General features: G+C 62.3%; 1 protein-coding gene across 1 annotated transcript in view; it reads right to left on the minus strand.

Moving 5' to 3' along the window:
• SHANK1 (SH3 and multiple ankyrin repeat domains 1) overlaps positions 1–16,233 on the minus strand; it is a 45,503-nt gene that overhangs the window by 3,805 nt on the left and 25,465 nt on the right. The window contains 4 exon segments of the mRNA XM_058280690.2: positions 1,242–2,569; positions 2,571–4,297; positions 6,160–6,256; positions 15,953–16,071. Of these exon segments, the coding sequence (XP_058136673.1) occupies positions 1,242–2,569; positions 2,571–4,297; positions 6,160–6,256; positions 15,953–16,071 (3,271 nt within the window).

A 16,233-nucleotide genomic window follows, 5' to 3' on the forward strand; every position in this document is an offset into this window, starting at 1 on the left:
GAGTGAAGACGGGGAGACAGTGAGGGAGAACAAAAAGAGGATGAGCGTCCGGGGGAGAGAGATGGAAGGGCACAGGGACAGAGAGAGAGAGAGAAGGAGATGAAGGAGAGAAGAAACAAGGGGAGAAGAGGTCCCCCTCATCCCGTTGGCTTCCTCCAGCACGGTCCTGCCTCAGGGCCTTTGCACTGGCTGCTACCTTGGCTGCATCTCCCCCCAGGGGCGCCTCCTTCCAGGCCCTGCTCAACTTGCCGGCTATTTGGGAGACCCCCTCTAGCCGGCCCATTTCTTCTTCAGGTTCTATTTGGTTCACTATCTCCCCACCCCACCCCCCACTAGACTAGGTGCTGCCTTGCCCACGGGGGTCCCCATCACGCAGCACACCTAACAGAGTAGGTGACCAGCCGATCGTCGGGACACCTGTTGGTGGATCTCGACATCCTCTCGTCTACCCAGAACACTTAAGGACAACCCGTGAGCTCACTAAGGTCCAAAGACCTGGCCCCGCCCGGCTCGCGCCTCCACCATAGACTCAGACCCACAGCAGAACCGGAGAGAGCTGCCACGTGGACAGGGGGTTTCAAAGCTCTCCACTCCCTCTCTGTGTGTTTGCATCAGACACAGGACTCTACTCTCCCCAACACTAGGAGGCTCCCGTGGCCGGGAGCTGCATCCGTGGCGATGCCGGCCCGCCAGCCGCTTCGCGGAATCTCCGCGGCCGCCCGTATTTGCCCAGGCTGCTGCGAGAAGCCCTTCTCCTCCTCCTGTCGCGTTTTAACAGTGGCCCACGAGGCGGGAGCTGGGCCCTCCCCCTTCTACGGAGAGGCAGGTGCCTCTGCCTGAGGTCGCCCGGCGAGAAAGCCCAGGGCCGGGGCGGGAGCCCAGGAAGCGGCTCGGGAAGCCCCACGTGTCACCAGTGGGCTCGCAAGCCCAGCGCCTGGACTCGGGCTGGGTTCCCGGGGCCGGGAGATTTCAGAGACTGAGCAGCCCGGCGAGGAAAGAGAGGCCAGGGGTTCCGCTGCCACTGCTTTCGTCAGGAGCTCTCGGTTGGCCAGGGGACCAGGGTTGTCGTGGTGATGGGAAAGGACAGAAGCGAGGGGTAGAGGCGAGTCTAAAGCATTCGCCAAGGCCTGCTTCTCCGCCACTCCAGAGCCTAAGGGGGCACGGCGCCGGGGGAGGTAGAGTCTGGTTCCCACCAAATCTGCGCCCTTGGCCTCCCCTGCCAGCCCCCAGCCCCTGCTTACCTCTGCCGCTGCAGGGAGGAGGTCCTCTCGGGGACGTAGCCGGCTCCGCCGTGGTGGCTGTCCCCGCTTCCCCCGCCGCCTCCCCGGGCCCAGGGCAGAGCCCCGCCGGCCGCCGAGGAGCCCCCGAACTGCTGGAGCTTGGAGCTGAGCTCGCTGATGATGCTGGCTTTCACCGAGGCCAGGGCCGAGGCCTGCGGCGCGGCCAGGGGCCCGGGCAGGGGCGGCGGCGGCGGGCCCGGGCCCTCCTCCCAGGGCAGCAGCTTCCGCGGCAGGGAGGAGGCGGTGGCCGGCAAGGGCAGGGGCGGGCCTTCGGGCTCCCCGGGCGCCGGCGCCCCGGCCGCGCCCACCGGCGAGGGCCCGGCGCAGCCACTCAGGGCGAGCAGCCCGTCCGTGCCGGCCCCTGTCACCGACACGGTGGGGCTGGTGGGGGTGACGGGGTCCCGCAGTCCCCCGCCGGGGCCGGGCCGCAGGCCTCCGCTGCCGCCCAGGGCCCGGCCCCGCAGCTTCGAGGGGGTCATGAGCTGCGGAGGGTACGGGGGGCCCGGGGCCCCCGCACCCCCGAAGGCCTGCCCGTCCAGGTAGGCCACGTAGGTGTCCAGAAGCTCCGGGCCGCCGGCGCCGGCCCCGCCCTCGGCAGACAGGCTGCTCAGGGTGGACGCGCTGCTGATGGTCTCCAGCGGGTGGTCGCTGCTGCTGCGACTGTCCACCTCCTCGATGCCGGAGTCCGTGCCCGGCGGGGGCTCCGGGCCGGGCGGCGGGGCGGCGGGGGCCGGGGCGGCGGGGGCCGGCGGGCCCGAGGGGGGCGCGTCCCCCGGCGCCGCGGGGGCGCCCTGGGTCAGCGTGGCCACCTCACTGTCGTAGGACGTCAGGCTGGACGCGGTGGAGTCCAGGGCGGGAGGGGCGGCGGCGGCGGCGGCCGGGGGCGGCCCGGCGGGCAGCGGGGCGGCGGGCACGGGCGGGTCGGGCAGCGGGTGGGGAGGCCCGGGCGTGAGGGGCGACTCGGGCTTCTCGAAGCTGTTGGAGAACTCGAGCGGCGGCGGCAGCGGCTCCACGAAGAGGAACTCTCCGTCTTCCACGTCCACCGAGGGCGCGGGGGGCGGCAGGACCAGCAGCGGCAGCCCGTTCTCCTCGCCGCCCCGCGGGGAGGTGGGCGAGGGGGGCCCGGAGCGGCGGGGGCTGGGCGGCGGGACCCCCGGCCCGTCCTCGGCGGGGGCCCGCGCGCCGCCCCGCGGCTGGCAGTTCTCCAGGAACCGCACGTGCAGCGGCAGGCGCTCGGGCTCGTCGGGGGCGCCCGCCCTCCAGGCCTTGGCGACGCCGGGGTGGGGGGGGCGCGGGCTCGGGCCCCAGCTGCAGCAGGAGGGGCCCGACGCCGGGGGCCGCGGGGGGCAGGCGGTGCAGCAGCGAGCGGCGCGCGGCGGGCGGGCTGGCGGGCAGGGCCTTCTCCTGGCTGCCCAGGCCGGCCCGGTAGCCCAGCTCGCGGCGCGCGGGGTCCGGGGGCGCGGCCCCCCACAGGCGCAGCACGGGCTCGTGGTGCGCGTGCGGCGAGTGGTGGTGCGGCGGGGGCGGCGGGGCCTCGTAGCGGGGCGACGGGGGCCGGGGCGGGGCCTGGGGCCCCGCGCCGCCCTCCGACGACTCCTTGAGCGCGCGCTCGCGGGCGGCCAGGGCCAGGCCGAGCGGGGAGGCCGGGTCCAGGGCCTTGCCGGTCAGCGGGTGGACCAGGGGCCGCGGCGGCAGGAAGCTGGTGAAGGCGCTGCTGCCCCCGCTGCCCGCGTAGGCGCGGCCGCCCGCCGCGTAGCCCGCGTAGCCCCCCGCGCCCGCGGCGCCGCCCGCCTCCAGCCGCAGGTAGGGCTCGGCCGTGAACATGCCTTCGTCGATGGACTTGGAGTGGCGCAGCCGGGGGCCCGGCGCCGCGCCCGCGCCCAGCGCGCCGTCGCCGCCGTCCTCGTCGCCCGCGTCCGTGGACAGGAAGAGCGTGGACCTGCGGCGGGCCTCGTTCTGCCAGCCCCCCTCCCTGCGCGCCGCGCCCACCAGGGCGGCCCCGAACTGGCTGGTGAAGTCGAGGGTGGCGGGGCCGCTGGGCGAGGCCGGGGCGGCCACGGGCGAGGGGGCGGGCGGCCCGGGCGACAGGGCGGGCGCGGGGCCGGGCGGCGAGGCGCCGGCGCCGGGCGCGCTCTCGGGCTGGCCGGGGGGCTCGGCCTCCGTGCTGCTGCCCTGGCTGCTGCGGCCGCTGCTGCTGGTGGACGGGGCCTTGATGATGATGGTCGGGATGGGGATGGAGTTCTTCTCGGCGGCGGCGGCGGGCGGCGGCGGCGGCGGCTGCGGGGAGGCCGGGGACGCGGGCGCGGGGGCGGGCGGGAGGCCGCCCGCGCCCTTCTGCGGCTCGCCCTCCACCTTGGTCTGCTTGACCAGGGGGCCCTTGCGGCCGCGGCCCGAGCGCGCCGGCACGTACATGGCGGCGCTGGCCGCCCGCGGGGGCAGCTGGAAGTAGCGCAGCGCGGGGCCCTGCGCGGAGCCGCCGCCCGCGCCGCCGTGGTGCGACGGCGACGGGGCCCCCGGCGTCGGGCTCGGCCCGCCGCCCCGCCAGCCGCGCAGGCTGGGCTGGGGCCCCAGCGCCAGGCGGGGCGGGGGGTCGTCGGGGGCGCCGCCCGTCTCCATCTCGGGGGGGTGCGGGGGGTGCGCGTGGTGGTGGTGCGGCTGCGGGGTGGGCGCGTGGTGGTGGTGGTGGTGCGGCGGGTGGTGGTGGGCCGGGGGCAGGGGCCCGCCGTGGTACAGGCTCTTCTCCCGGCCCCCGACCCGCGTGTCGGGAGGGGAGGGCCCATCGAAGGAGGAGGGCGACGAGGCCGGCAGCGGCCCTCCCGAGCCGGGGTTGAAGGGGCCTCCCCGCGGGGACAGGGGCAGGCGGCCGGAGGAGGAGGGGGCCGGGGGGGTGCTGTAGGGCGGCTCCGGGGGGGACGTGGTGGGCGGCGGGGGGATGTCCTCGGAGCCCGGCACCGACAGGCTGCGGCTGAACTTCATGGCGGGCGGAGCTAGGTAGGGTCTCTCGTCCTCCGCAGCCCCTGCGGGAACACGGAGGGTGGCGGAGGGGCGCGGAGCAGAGGCCGGGGAGGTTCTGCCTGCCCCTCTACCCCCAGGGAACCACAATAGCGAAAGACTAAGAAAAACAGTGGCGCCCAGGATACGCTAAGTGTAAGTATCCCCGGCTGGAATAAACCCAAGTGAGCGTCATCCGGTCGTGCGCGTCGTGCACTGCGCCAGGGCAGACGGCAGAGGGGGCCGGCGGTGGCTGAAACTCAGCTGAACTTCCCGGCCAAGCCCGGAGGGGGCGCCTCTTTCTATGCAGGTGGTGGCTTGGTTACCAGTAAACTAACCGGCTTTGAGCTGGGAAGGGATCACTAGGTTTTAATTCAGGTAGTGACAGATTTCTTTTCATGTGTATTCAGAAAAGAAATGTAATTAGCACATCAAACCCGTGATTCCACAGCTATAACTGATTTGGATGAGCGTTTAAAAGAGGGAGCTGATTGACAGAAAAGTATTAGGTGAACGACAAGATGCAGGCAGACCTCCCTGTGCTGGGGATGTGGGGAGTCTGGGGAAAGGGGGTCCACCTGACAAAACGAGCGCTCTGCAGAAGACGCCCACGTGGCTTTCTGTCTCTGGCCCCGTCCTCGCCAGCAGCACCTGGGTATCCCTGAGCACCTCAAACTCAGCAGGCCCTGGGATGAGCTCCCAATCCACCCCCCCATAGGCTCCCCCACTCCATGGTTTCCCCCATCTCAGAAAACGGCAGCTCTGTCCTAGCCCATCGAGCCCCAAACCCTGGAGGCGTCCTGACGCGTGTTCACCCGTGCAGCACCCATCTGCAGTCCGTCAGCAAATCCTGTCTGCAGAACGCTCCCAGAACCCAAGCCCTCCTCACCCCTCCACAGCCGCCAGCCGGTCCAGCTGATTCCCACCCTCACTGGCCTCCTGGCGATCTGGATCCAAGCAGTCGGGCCCCACGCGGCCACCCGAGGGCGCCCGTGAGCGCCTAAATCAGCCGGCCTCCCTCAGCTCAGAAGGGAAGTCCAAGTCCTCCCCGTGGGGCCCCAGGCCTGCAGCGTCTGCCCCTCGTCTTCCTCCCTGCCCTCACCTCCTGCCCTCTCCCCCTCAAACGTGGCGGCTCTGGCCACGCGGCCCCCTTGCCGTTCCTTAAACACTGCAGGCCTGCTCCTGCCTCAGGGCCTTTGCACTGCTCTTCCCGCTGCCTGGAACCCTCTTCCTTTCGTCGTCCCCAGGGCTCGCCCCCTTCATCTCCACGTTCCAGCTCAAACCTCCCCAGGCACTCCCAGTCTCCCTCGCTTGACTCTACTTTTTTCCTTTTTCTCCCTCGCACTTGCCACTGCTAATGGACGACACCCTGCTCTTCTCGTTTGTTATTCCTGCCATCTGTTTTCTGTCTTCTCTGCTAGGCTGTAAGCCATGGGGAGAGGGCTCTTTATTCTGTTTTGCTCACTGATGTACCCCAGCAGTCAAGGGCCGCACCTGCCACGGGGTTGGTGGGCAGTAAAGGTTTTGTGGAGTGGCCCGGACCAAGAAGGAACCAGGGCATGCGGCAGGGACATTGGCTCCCTGTGTCCCGGTGGGGGTGCCAATGCCCCATAATCTAGATGAGGAAGCTGAGGCACAGAGAAGTGAAGCAGCCTGCCCCGGGTCACACAGCTTGGGGGGGGGGGGTTGGTAAAAGAGGAGGCAGGCTGAAAGCCAGGCTTGGCCGGCTCCGAGGCCTGCTCTCTCTGGACCGATCGAGGGTACCGCGGCCACGTCGGGAAGCAGATGAGGACATGCGCACGCCCTCCCCATCGCCCCATAAACTCTCACCCTCCCGGGCTTCCGTGCAGTGCCGCCGCCCCCTCTCCCTGCCAGCCCCGTGACATACCGATAGATTTTTGCCGGAGCATCAGCCCAGGTCCCGGGGGCAGGTAAGACGGACGTTCATAACTTGGCTGGGAGCGGTGGTGGGGATCGAAGCTCGACTTTGGGGGTGACAGGCAAGGAGGAGAGAAAAGACAGCAGGAAACGGTCAGTCGGGGCGCGGAGGCTGGCAGCAGCTCCTCTGCGCAGCCAGGCCCTCGCCTTGGGGGAGCTGGCTCCGCGCCTCTGCGGAGAGAGAGGGGGGCGGAGAAGGCGGGAGGGAGTCTGGGGTGGCAGAAGGGCTGCTGTCTGGGCAGGGCGAGAAAGAGAGGAAAAGGAGGCAGATTATCAGCCGCCCCGTCCACTCTAGCCCCAAGGCCAGCCCTTCAAAATCTGTGCCCTTCTCTCCATTCCCGCTGCCACCGCCTAGGCCAGCTCGCCACGACGGCTAGCTGGGATGCCGCCACGGCCTGGTCTCCGCTGCGCCACCTTGCCCCCCACCCCTTTGCAGCTGGTTTCCCCACAGCAGTCAGAGGGACCTTTCAAGGAAGAATTTCAGGTCATACTAGTGACCGTCTTCAAGTCCTGCACTGGTGAGAAGGGACGCCGGGTTCCCAACTCGGGCTGACGCGGCCCGGGCCCCTCGACCGCGATGCCGCACCCAGCGTCTGCGGCTCTCCGCGGCCCCCCGCTCAGCAGAGCTACCCTCCTCCAGAGGAGCTGACCTGCCAGGGCTGCCGCTTACCTCTGCCACCGTTTTCCTGCCCGTCGTTCCGGGGTCCGTCTCGCCCGGACTGTCCCTCCTCAGCGAGACCGTCCCCACCCCCCCCACCCCGCTTCTCCCTGCCTCAGTGTCTTCCTAGCACTCCACGCCCCTCGGAACGGGCGGCCTGCCTTGCTCACTGTCGGAACCCTGCTCTTGACTATGAGTTCCCCAAGGGCGCGGGCGATCTAGCCAGGCCCTGTCTGACAACAGTTTCAAGGGCCCTCCAGGCTTTTTGGGGTGCACGTGAGAAAAAAATGAACACAATCTGGCCTGGACTATGTCCATTTTCATACCAAGGCAGTTATGATACATAAACACTTAGAGAAGCTGTTGTGGCTCAACGCATAGAGCGTCTACCTCCATGGTTCAAACCCAGAGCCTCCTTGACCCACGTGATAAGCTGGCCCACGCACAGTGCTGCTGCATGCAAGGGGTGCTGTGCCACGCAGGGGTGTCACCCATGTAGGGATGCCCCACACGCAAGGAGTGCACCCCTGCAAGGAGAGCCGCCCCGCATGAAAAAAGAGCTGTCCACCCACGAGTGGCGCCGCACGCACGGAGAGCTGACGCAGCAAGATGACGCAACAAAAAAAGGGACACAGTTTCCTGGTGCCGCATGACAAGAATGCAAGTGGACACAGAGAGCAGATAATGGGGGGGAGGGAAGGGGAGAGAAAGAAAATCTTTAAAAAATAAAAATTAAAAAAATATATATATGTGAAAGTGACTCTATTAAATACCTTAGTGGAGGAAGGGGCAAAAGTCCCCAGGGCCCAGGGAAGTCCTAGCTTGGCCTGCCTGGGGGTGGACCTGGCTGTCGACTTCCCTGCTGGGTCCTCAGATCCAAAAAGGTCCCAGATGTCCTACAGGCCGGTGCAAGATGAAGGAACAGCTGCAGGAGACCAGGGCGACCCCGGCACCGCAGGCCTGACTCCCCCGCCTCTACCAGGCGCCACGTGTCCTGCACCATCTCTGAATCCAGAAGCCCAGAGAAGGGAGACGCTCTCGGGGTGGAGCCCCAGCACAGCAGGGCCCTTTGGAGTGGGGTACCCGCTACCCTCACCTCCCATATTAGCCCCTCCTGACCCCTGACTCCAGCTCCTCCCAGTCCTTCGCAGTTCTCCCAATGCCCCCAGGGGGCTCCTTGCCTCTGAGCCTCAGCATATGCTGTTCCTTATGCTGGGAAAGTCCTTTCCCCGTTCTCTGCCTGGGAAAACTTGTCACTCTAGCTCCCCCTCCATCCCCAAAGTCTGCTGCCATTCCTCTAAGGCCGTCCAGTATGGTAGCCTCTGGCCCTTGGGATTTAAGACTTAAATTCTTTGAAAAGGGGAAACGGACTTTGGCTCAGTGGTTAGGGTGTCCGTCTATCATATGGGAGGTCCGCGGTTCAAACCCCGGCCTCCTTGACCCGTGTGGAGCTGGCCATGCGCAGCGCTGATGCGCGCAAGGAGTGCCGTGCCACGCAAGGGTGTCCCCCGTGTGGGGGAGCCCCACGCGCAAGGAGTGCGCCCGTGAGGAGAGCCGCCCAGCGTGAAAAGAAAGAGCAGCCTGCCCAGGAATGGTGCCGCCCACACTTCCCGTGCCGCTGACGACAACAGAAGCGGACAAAGAAACAAGATGCAGCAAATTGACACCAAGAACAGACAACCAGGGGAGGGGGGAAATTAAATAAATGAATAAATCTTAAAAAAATATATATATATATATTTTTTTAAAAAATTCTTTGAAAAGAATGAAAGTTCAAACTGTTGGTGCACGGGCATTTCAAGAGTTTCTAGTCACACGTGGCTCCCACACTGGACAGCGCAGTTGTAGAAAGTTCCACGGGACAGCGCGGCTGTGGACCTTCACGGGGCCTTGTGTGCCCTCGATCACGGCACCCACCTTCCCCAGGTGGAGGTGGCCTGCTTCTGTGTTTACTTCATTCATTCATTCTACATTTTTTACTGAGCACCTGCTCTGTGCCTGGACCGCTCCAGACACTGTCTAGAAGAAGATCGACAAGTCCATGGCCACTGTGGCATTTCAAGATTACTAATGAAGTCCAAAAAGAGAGATTAGGTTTATAAATGATACCCTGGCGGCGGACTTGGCCCAGTGGATAGGGCGTCCGTCTACCACATGGGAGGTCTGCGGTTCAAACCCCGGGCCTCCTTGACCTGTGTGGAGCTGGCCCATGCACAGTGCTGATGTGCGCAAGGAGTGCCCTGCCACGCAGGGGTGTCCCCCGCATAGGGGAGCCCCACGCGCAAGGAGTGCACCCCGTAAGGAGAGCCGCCCAGCGCGAAAGAAAGTGCAGCCTGCCCAGGAATGGCGCCGCCCACACGGAGAGCTGACACAACACGATGACGCAGCAAAAAGAAACACAGATTCCCGTGCCGCTGACAAAGAAGACGCAGCAAATAGACACAGAGAACAGACAAACTGGGGCAGGGAGGTGGGGGGAAGGGGAGAGAAATAAATAAATAAATCTTTTAAAAAAAATGATATCCTCTGACTGTATTCGAGTCAGCTGAGATGTTTCTGATTAAGTTATGGTAAGGTTAGGGCTTGCTTGGACAGGTCAGTAGGGCGTGACTCAGGGATGATATAAATGGACACTCACTCCAGAAGGCGCACAGGAGGAAATACCCAGGAAGAGAAAGAGAGCTCCACAGACACGGCAGAGAAAACTTTGACCCTGCAGCCCTGGGAAGAGAGATGAGCCATTCACCTGGTATTTGCAGCTGAGCCCAGAAAGAAACAAGCCCTGTGGCGGTCTGTAGCTGAGAGGGGAAGACCGAACCCTCGCAGAGATCGCCCACCATCTCTTTTCAACATGCGGCAACCAACTTGGGTGAGAAAGGACCTCTTATGGTACCCTGAGTTGGACTCTTTAGGGCCTTGTGACTGCAAGCTTCTATCCCAAATAAATACCCTTTATAAAAGCCAGCAGAGTTCTGGGACTTTGCATCAGCATCCCTCTGGCTGACCAACACAGCTGTCCACAGAGTAAACTGGTAAAACAACACAGATCACATGGAGGTGAGGAGCAGGAGCCAGGAAGAGTATATAATTTTAAATATGGTAGTCAAGGAGGGGCTCCCTAAGAAAGTGTCCTTTGAGCAAACACCCGGAGGAGGTGGAGAAGGGAGCCACACAGATATCCAGAGAAGAGTGACCCAGGCAGAGGGACAAGCAAGTGCAAAGGTCCTGAGGTGGGAGTGAGCCCAGGTGCTCCTGAAACAGTGAGGAGACCGCCGTGTCTGGAGTGGGTGAGCTGGGGGGACGGGGTGGGAGACCAGGGCAGATAGGTGGGAGAAAGGTGGGGCTGCTGGTTTCAGGTTTCCTTATTTCAGCTCCAAGGTCTCCTCCCCAGAGAGGCTTCCTCCTGCTACTCAGAATCACAGCCCCCTTCCCTTGTCACAGTTTCGAGTTCTCATGATCATCTGCTTGGTTGTGGACTGTCTCCTTGGGCAGGTAGCCTACCCACTACCCATCCAGCTCTTCTTGCTTAGTCAAGAAACCCCAAGCTTATTTGGCACCTCTTAAGAGACCTCCTTTTCCAGCCTCCCTTGCAGCTAGGTGTGACCACCTAAGGCCAGCCCAGATGCCTAAGGGAAAGCGGGGCGTGTTCCTTCTGGGAATTCTCAGCAGAGGGAGCTCCAGAAACAGCAAGGTGCCCTTTTTTACCCTTCTGCCTCTCCCCTCTTGCTTATTCCCATGATCTGGAATGCTGGTGCAAAAGCTAGAGCTTCAGCAGCCATTTGACTATAAGGTAGATCTTGTGGTTGGAAGCAAGGGTAGGATGGCAGAAAACAGACGGGTTCCTAGGTCTTCCTGACCGTGGAGGCTGACACACCTGCTTGGACCCCCTACCCACTTTTCTCACACAAGAGAGATCCCAGCATTTATCCTGTTCAAGCTACCTATTTGGGGTTTCTGTAACATATAGCAGAACCCAATTTTGCGATGTTCCTGCCCCCATATAGATTTTTCTGAGACGTGACCTTGTTTGACTGGCTCACTCCTACCTCCCCAGGCCCAGCACACAGTAGGCGCTCAATAAATATTTGGAGAGTGGAAGTCTGATAGGAGGCAACTCAAGAAACCCCACCAAGATGGGGGAGCATTCAAGGGCGAGGCACAGGTCCTGTTCCCCTCAACACCCCCATCAAACAGCACCAGGAGGCGTCTCCTCAAGCAGTCTCCACTTTGACCACTTCCCCATTCTGCTCTTCTCTGAGCGGGATTCTCAGCTTGCCCAACTCTTGTAGAATTTGCAGAACGTTTTTCACCTTCTCCTTCTCCTTGAGCTTTGGCCAAAGACCCTGCTTAGCTCTCTGCCCTGTTCTGCATCTATTAGTGATGTGGTGACATCAGGGAGCAGGACCACAGAGAGGGACTGTGCAGTGGTGCAGAACACAAGAAGTGGGACGTGAAGGCAAGCGATCTTTTATGAGCCGCTTTGTCAGCAGCTTTCTGTGCACGTCCTCACTCACTCCTCAAAGTTGTGCACTAGGCTGGACCACACCCGTTTTCATGATGAAAAAGACTGGGTCAGAGTGGAGGAGAGTCGGGTCCTAGACCAGCCAGTCAGTAAGAGATGAAAGAGACGCTGGAGAAGATGGGCCAGCGTGCTTACGACATTGCAAGATCAAGTAAAACGGGTCAGAGAGGCTGTAGGGACTGCTGAGGGGCAGAGGAAGGCTGGGGGGGACAGACCTGGGGGGGTTGCAGAGAGGACACCTGGAGGAGGCAGGAAGGCGAGGGAAGCCGCTGTGTGAGGATGACAGAGCAGGAGAGGGGAGGAGAGGCAGCCGGGCTGGGAGGGGTGGAGGGGCTGGGGTAGCAGGAGGCGAGAGGCGGTCAGCTGGGGAGAGTCGGTCAGCTGCAGGAGGGTCAGGGTGACCGGGATGGTCAGGGTGACGGGGAGGGGGACGAGGTGACAAGAGATGGTCAAGGTGATGGGGAGGGTCAGGGAGGTGGGGAAGGGTCAGGGTGATGGGGGAGAGTCAGGGTGATGGGGATGGTCAGGGTGATGGGGAGGGTCAGGGTGATGGGGGAGGGATGAGGTGACAAGAGATGGTCAAGGTGATGGGGGATGGTCAGGGTGATGGGGAATGGTCAGGGTGATGGGGGATGGTCAGGGTGATGGGGGATGGTCAAGGTGATGGGGAGGGTCAGGGTGATGGGGGAGGGTCAGGGTGATGGGGGAGGGATGAGGTGACAAGAGATGGTCAAGGTGATGGGGGATGGTCAGGGTGATGGGGAATGGTCAGGGTGATGGGGAATGGTCAGGGTGATGGGGGATGGTCAAGGTGATGGGGAGGGTCAGGGTGATGGGGAGGGTCAGGGTGATGGGGAGGGTCAGGGTGACTGGGGAGTCACCATGATGGGGAAGGGGTCAGACAGGCAGACTGCCAGAAAAAGCTTAGGAGGGAAAAGGCACGTGCCCTGGAGGGTCTGAGAGAGGAGACATGATTCTGCCTGAGGAGGTGTCGGCTTGAGGAGTGACTGACTCAGGAAGGGGCACGATGACCTCGGTCAACGCATTGGGGAACGTCCTCCCGCCCAGAGGGGGCAGCCAATCAGAATGTGCAAGTGCTGTGACGTCACCGGCTGCCGGGCAGACTCCTGCGTTGGCGGCAGACCTCCACGTGCGGGCCCCGCGCCTGGCCTGGGGCTCAAGGGTCAGGGGGTGCGCCGTGGGGTGGGGTGGGCTGGCCTAGAGGCTGTGGGGACCCCTGCCAGGACCACAGCCCTGAGGGGAGTGCGTGGGGAGATCCGGGAAGAGAGGGAGAAACGGGGAGAGAGACAGAGACAGGGAGTCAGGGATGGGGAGAGAAACTAAAGAGGCCGATTAGAGCTGGGCAGACAAGGAGAGAGATGCAGAGACACACAGATTCGGGGTGAGAGAGAGAGGGTGAAAGAGGGAGAGACAGAGGGAGAAGGAGGGAGGGGCAGCAAAAGGGTGCGAGAGACGGAGGGGGAGAATCAGAATGGGGGAGAGAGGTGGGCGGACAGACTGAGAGAGGGAGAGAGATACAGAGGATGGGAGGGGGAGAGAGACGGAGGAAATGCCTGAGAGACGGGAGAGAGCTGGGGAGCCCGAGCCGGGAGCCAGAGGGGCAGGGACACAAAACCTGGAGACAAGGCGGGGAAATGAGCGCAACGGGGCGAAGACGGCTCCAGACAGGCCGGGCAAAGGTGCCCTGGTGGATGCGCAAGCGGAGGGGCCAGAGCCGCTGGAGGAGGGGGACAGGCCGAGCACACAGCCACCGGGAGGCGAGGCGGAGTCCACGCCGTGCAGAGCTGGGGTGGTGGGTGCAGCAAGGGCACCCTCAGGGGGTCAGTGATTGGGCAGCAGAGACAGGAGCCAGCTGAGAAGGGCAGAGCCACGGGGCGGGACAGAGAGAGGGGCGCACAGCAGAGGCCTAGGAGATGCGGCCAGAGAGGCGCCTGGACCAAGACAGACCTGCCCGGTGTTTGCACACACAGCCCCCCTCCGCCCCAATTAGGTTGAAGGCACGGGCGGGTCTTTAGGGGATGAGTTGAAATCTCCCCATTTTTAAGTTCAGCCCCATTTTTACAGAGCAGGCCACCGAGAAATAAAGTGACATAGTCCAAAGTGACAGAGGAAGTCCGAGGACGCCAGGATTTGAATCTGTTCTTGGGATCAGGAACAAATATACACCTTGGGAAGGAGCTCTACAGACCCAGGGGTGGGGGAGGGATTCAGAGGGGGGAGAGGGAGGGAGAGATTGGAAAGAAATGAGCTGACGGGGCCCACCCCAGGCCTTCGATAAATATGGAATGGATGTATGAGTGAACGAACCTTTGCCACCTAGGGTGAACCCAGGCTAAAAAGCTTTGACACCTCAGCGTGGCGTGGGAGCAGCAGCAACTCTCCACTGGGGTGACGCCCCCCCACCCCAGGAACACTGGACAAGGTCTAGAGACATTTCGTGTTGCTGTGGCCAGAGGGGGGCGAGCTCCCAGCATCTCGCGGGTAGAGGCCAGGGACACGGCTAAAGCCCCTCCGGCGTGCAGGACGGCCCCCACGATAGACAGCCCTAAGCCCCCAAGGTCAACAGTGCCGTGGCTGAGAAGCTGCGGTGCAGGGGCGAGGACCCATACCTGGTCCCTGCGGAGAAACCCCAGGCAAGTCAACCCCAACCTCCGAGACTCAGTTTCGTCTCCTGGAAAAAGGGGGATGCTCTCTCTCTCCCCTGCCCTGCCCGTCTTCCTGGGTGGATGTGAGGAAGCTCACTGCAGAATTCTAAGGTGGCACTGGAAGTAAGTGATGATGGAAGGAGCACGATCACAGAAGGAGAAAAACGCTGACAGAGAGGTGGAAGCCCAGGGGAGGTGGACTTGGGCTCCGAATAAGGAGGAACTTTCTAATGGTCTGTCCAAATGTAGAATAAACTGGGTCTGGAGGTGGTGAGCTCCTCATCTCCAGAGGCATTCAAGCATGGCTTGGAAGAGGACTTGGGAAAGAAGTGGCAGAGGGGAATCAGAAATGAGGTGGGGGCTGGACGAGATGTTTGTGGAACTAGAAGCCTGCCCTGAAATTGCAGAAATTCCAGGGCTGGTATTTAGGGGAATGAGCTAGATCAGGGGGTGCTAGAAAAACATCTTGGAGTCCAGCGAAAAGGGCAAAAGAAGGAAATCAGCATTTGTTGAGAGCTTGCTTTGCTTGGAGCTGATCTCCTTTAATTCTTGAAAGAACCAGCAAGGTCTGTTTTAACCTCAATCTTAACAGAGCAAGAAATTAAGGAACGTGGTCCAGTGACACAGAAGGTAGAGGATGCCATTATTTGAATCCACATCTGCCTGGCTGTAACTAGACTCTCAAGAGCGGGTCTCACCCTTAGGGGGTCAGTGGATAGACTTGAGGGGGCCTGCGCACTCGGGTGGGAAACAATATCACGACTTTTTCTACAGTGTCTTCCAACTGAAATGCAATATTTGCTCAATTAGAGGCAACACATCACGCTAGTCTTAGCAAGACCTGAGACTACAATGCCCATAGAAATCGCAGATACTTTCATCACCTCGCAGTGGCCACAGATGCCTCGCAACAGTATGTATGCATCGCATGACTCTGCGGTTAGAGCCCTTAGGCTCCGCCACCGGATCCCGCTGCCCAACGTGGGACAGAAAGGCACCGAGATTGCTACAGCACAAATGTGCTTCGCAAATATTTCCGTGACTCTCTTTCCATGTCACTGACTTCTTTGGTAATCGCGTGTCTTTTATTTTATGTATTTGTAAGCACTATTCTGAGAGGGACTCCCCCAGCCTGCCAAAAGGGCTCGGGGCCCCCAAGAGCCAAGAACCTCACGTTAGAGGAAATGGGCAGTGGGGGTGGCAGAGGGGTCTGAAGAGGGGCGGAAGTGGAGAAGATGGAAATGCTGAGTGCTGGGGAAAGGGGAGGTATGGTGTGGTCTCGCAGCAGACAGTTGTAGGAGGGGCCAGGAGCTCCCCCCAAAAGAGCCAGGATCATGGCTGGACATGAACTGGTGGCCTGCCTGCCTGGGTAAACCCTGGCTTCCTCTCTGAGCCTCAGTTTCTCCTATAAATGAACTAATCGCCGTGAGTACCTCCCAGCAGTGTAAGGAAAGAATGGGATCAGCCCAGGGACAAGGTAGTGTCCAAAAAAGGCCAACACCCACTGTGTCGGTCAGGCTCTCTCTCAGGGAAAGGGAGGCTGAGCCGTGAGCAGGGTCACCCCACCGAAGCCCTAATATGCGTGGGGGCCTGGGCCAGGGGCATACCATCTCTGTGACATCACATTGCCTCTCCAGGGCCCCTGGAGGTGGGCCAAGAAGGACTGAAGAGCAGGGGTGGAGAGGGGGGTGAGGAAGAGAGAGGCAGGATTTGGGGAGAGGCTACAAGGCAGGGACTGGGCAAGGAGGAGGCCCCTCCAGGACGAGCATTCAACACGGGGTGCAGGGAGGGGACTCAGAGCAGGTCTTGGAAGGAGAGGGGGATAGAGGCTCCAGAAGGACCCCTCAAGCTTCCTGCACCCCCCAACACCACCAGTTCCCCCAGCCAGGCCTCCTACCTCAGTGGCAAAGAAGCCCTTGGGCCGGTGTTTGCCCAGGGATGCAAGGCCACCGGGCGCCGGGCTCTCGCTGGCACTGATGGTCTGTTGAGCCGCTGCCAAGATTTCATCCAGTTTGTCTAGGGGAAAGCGCAAGAGGGGTGGGGACACAGCGAGATGACCTTGCTCAGGCCTGGCCTGGAGACAGTGGCTGGAAGCCCATACATCGCCCGGATAAACCAGAAAATGGACCCCTTTCTCCAGCCTGGGGGCAGTCCCTAGGAATGGGAAGGGGTCAGGAT

Source organism: Dasypus novemcinctus, chromosome 18 (genome assembly GCF_030445035.2).
Source record: "Dasypus novemcinctus isolate mDasNov1 chromosome 18, mDasNov1.1.hap2, whole genome shotgun sequence".
Classification (NCBI taxonomy): Eukaryota; Metazoa; Chordata; class Mammalia; order Cingulata; family Dasypodidae; genus Dasypus; species Dasypus novemcinctus.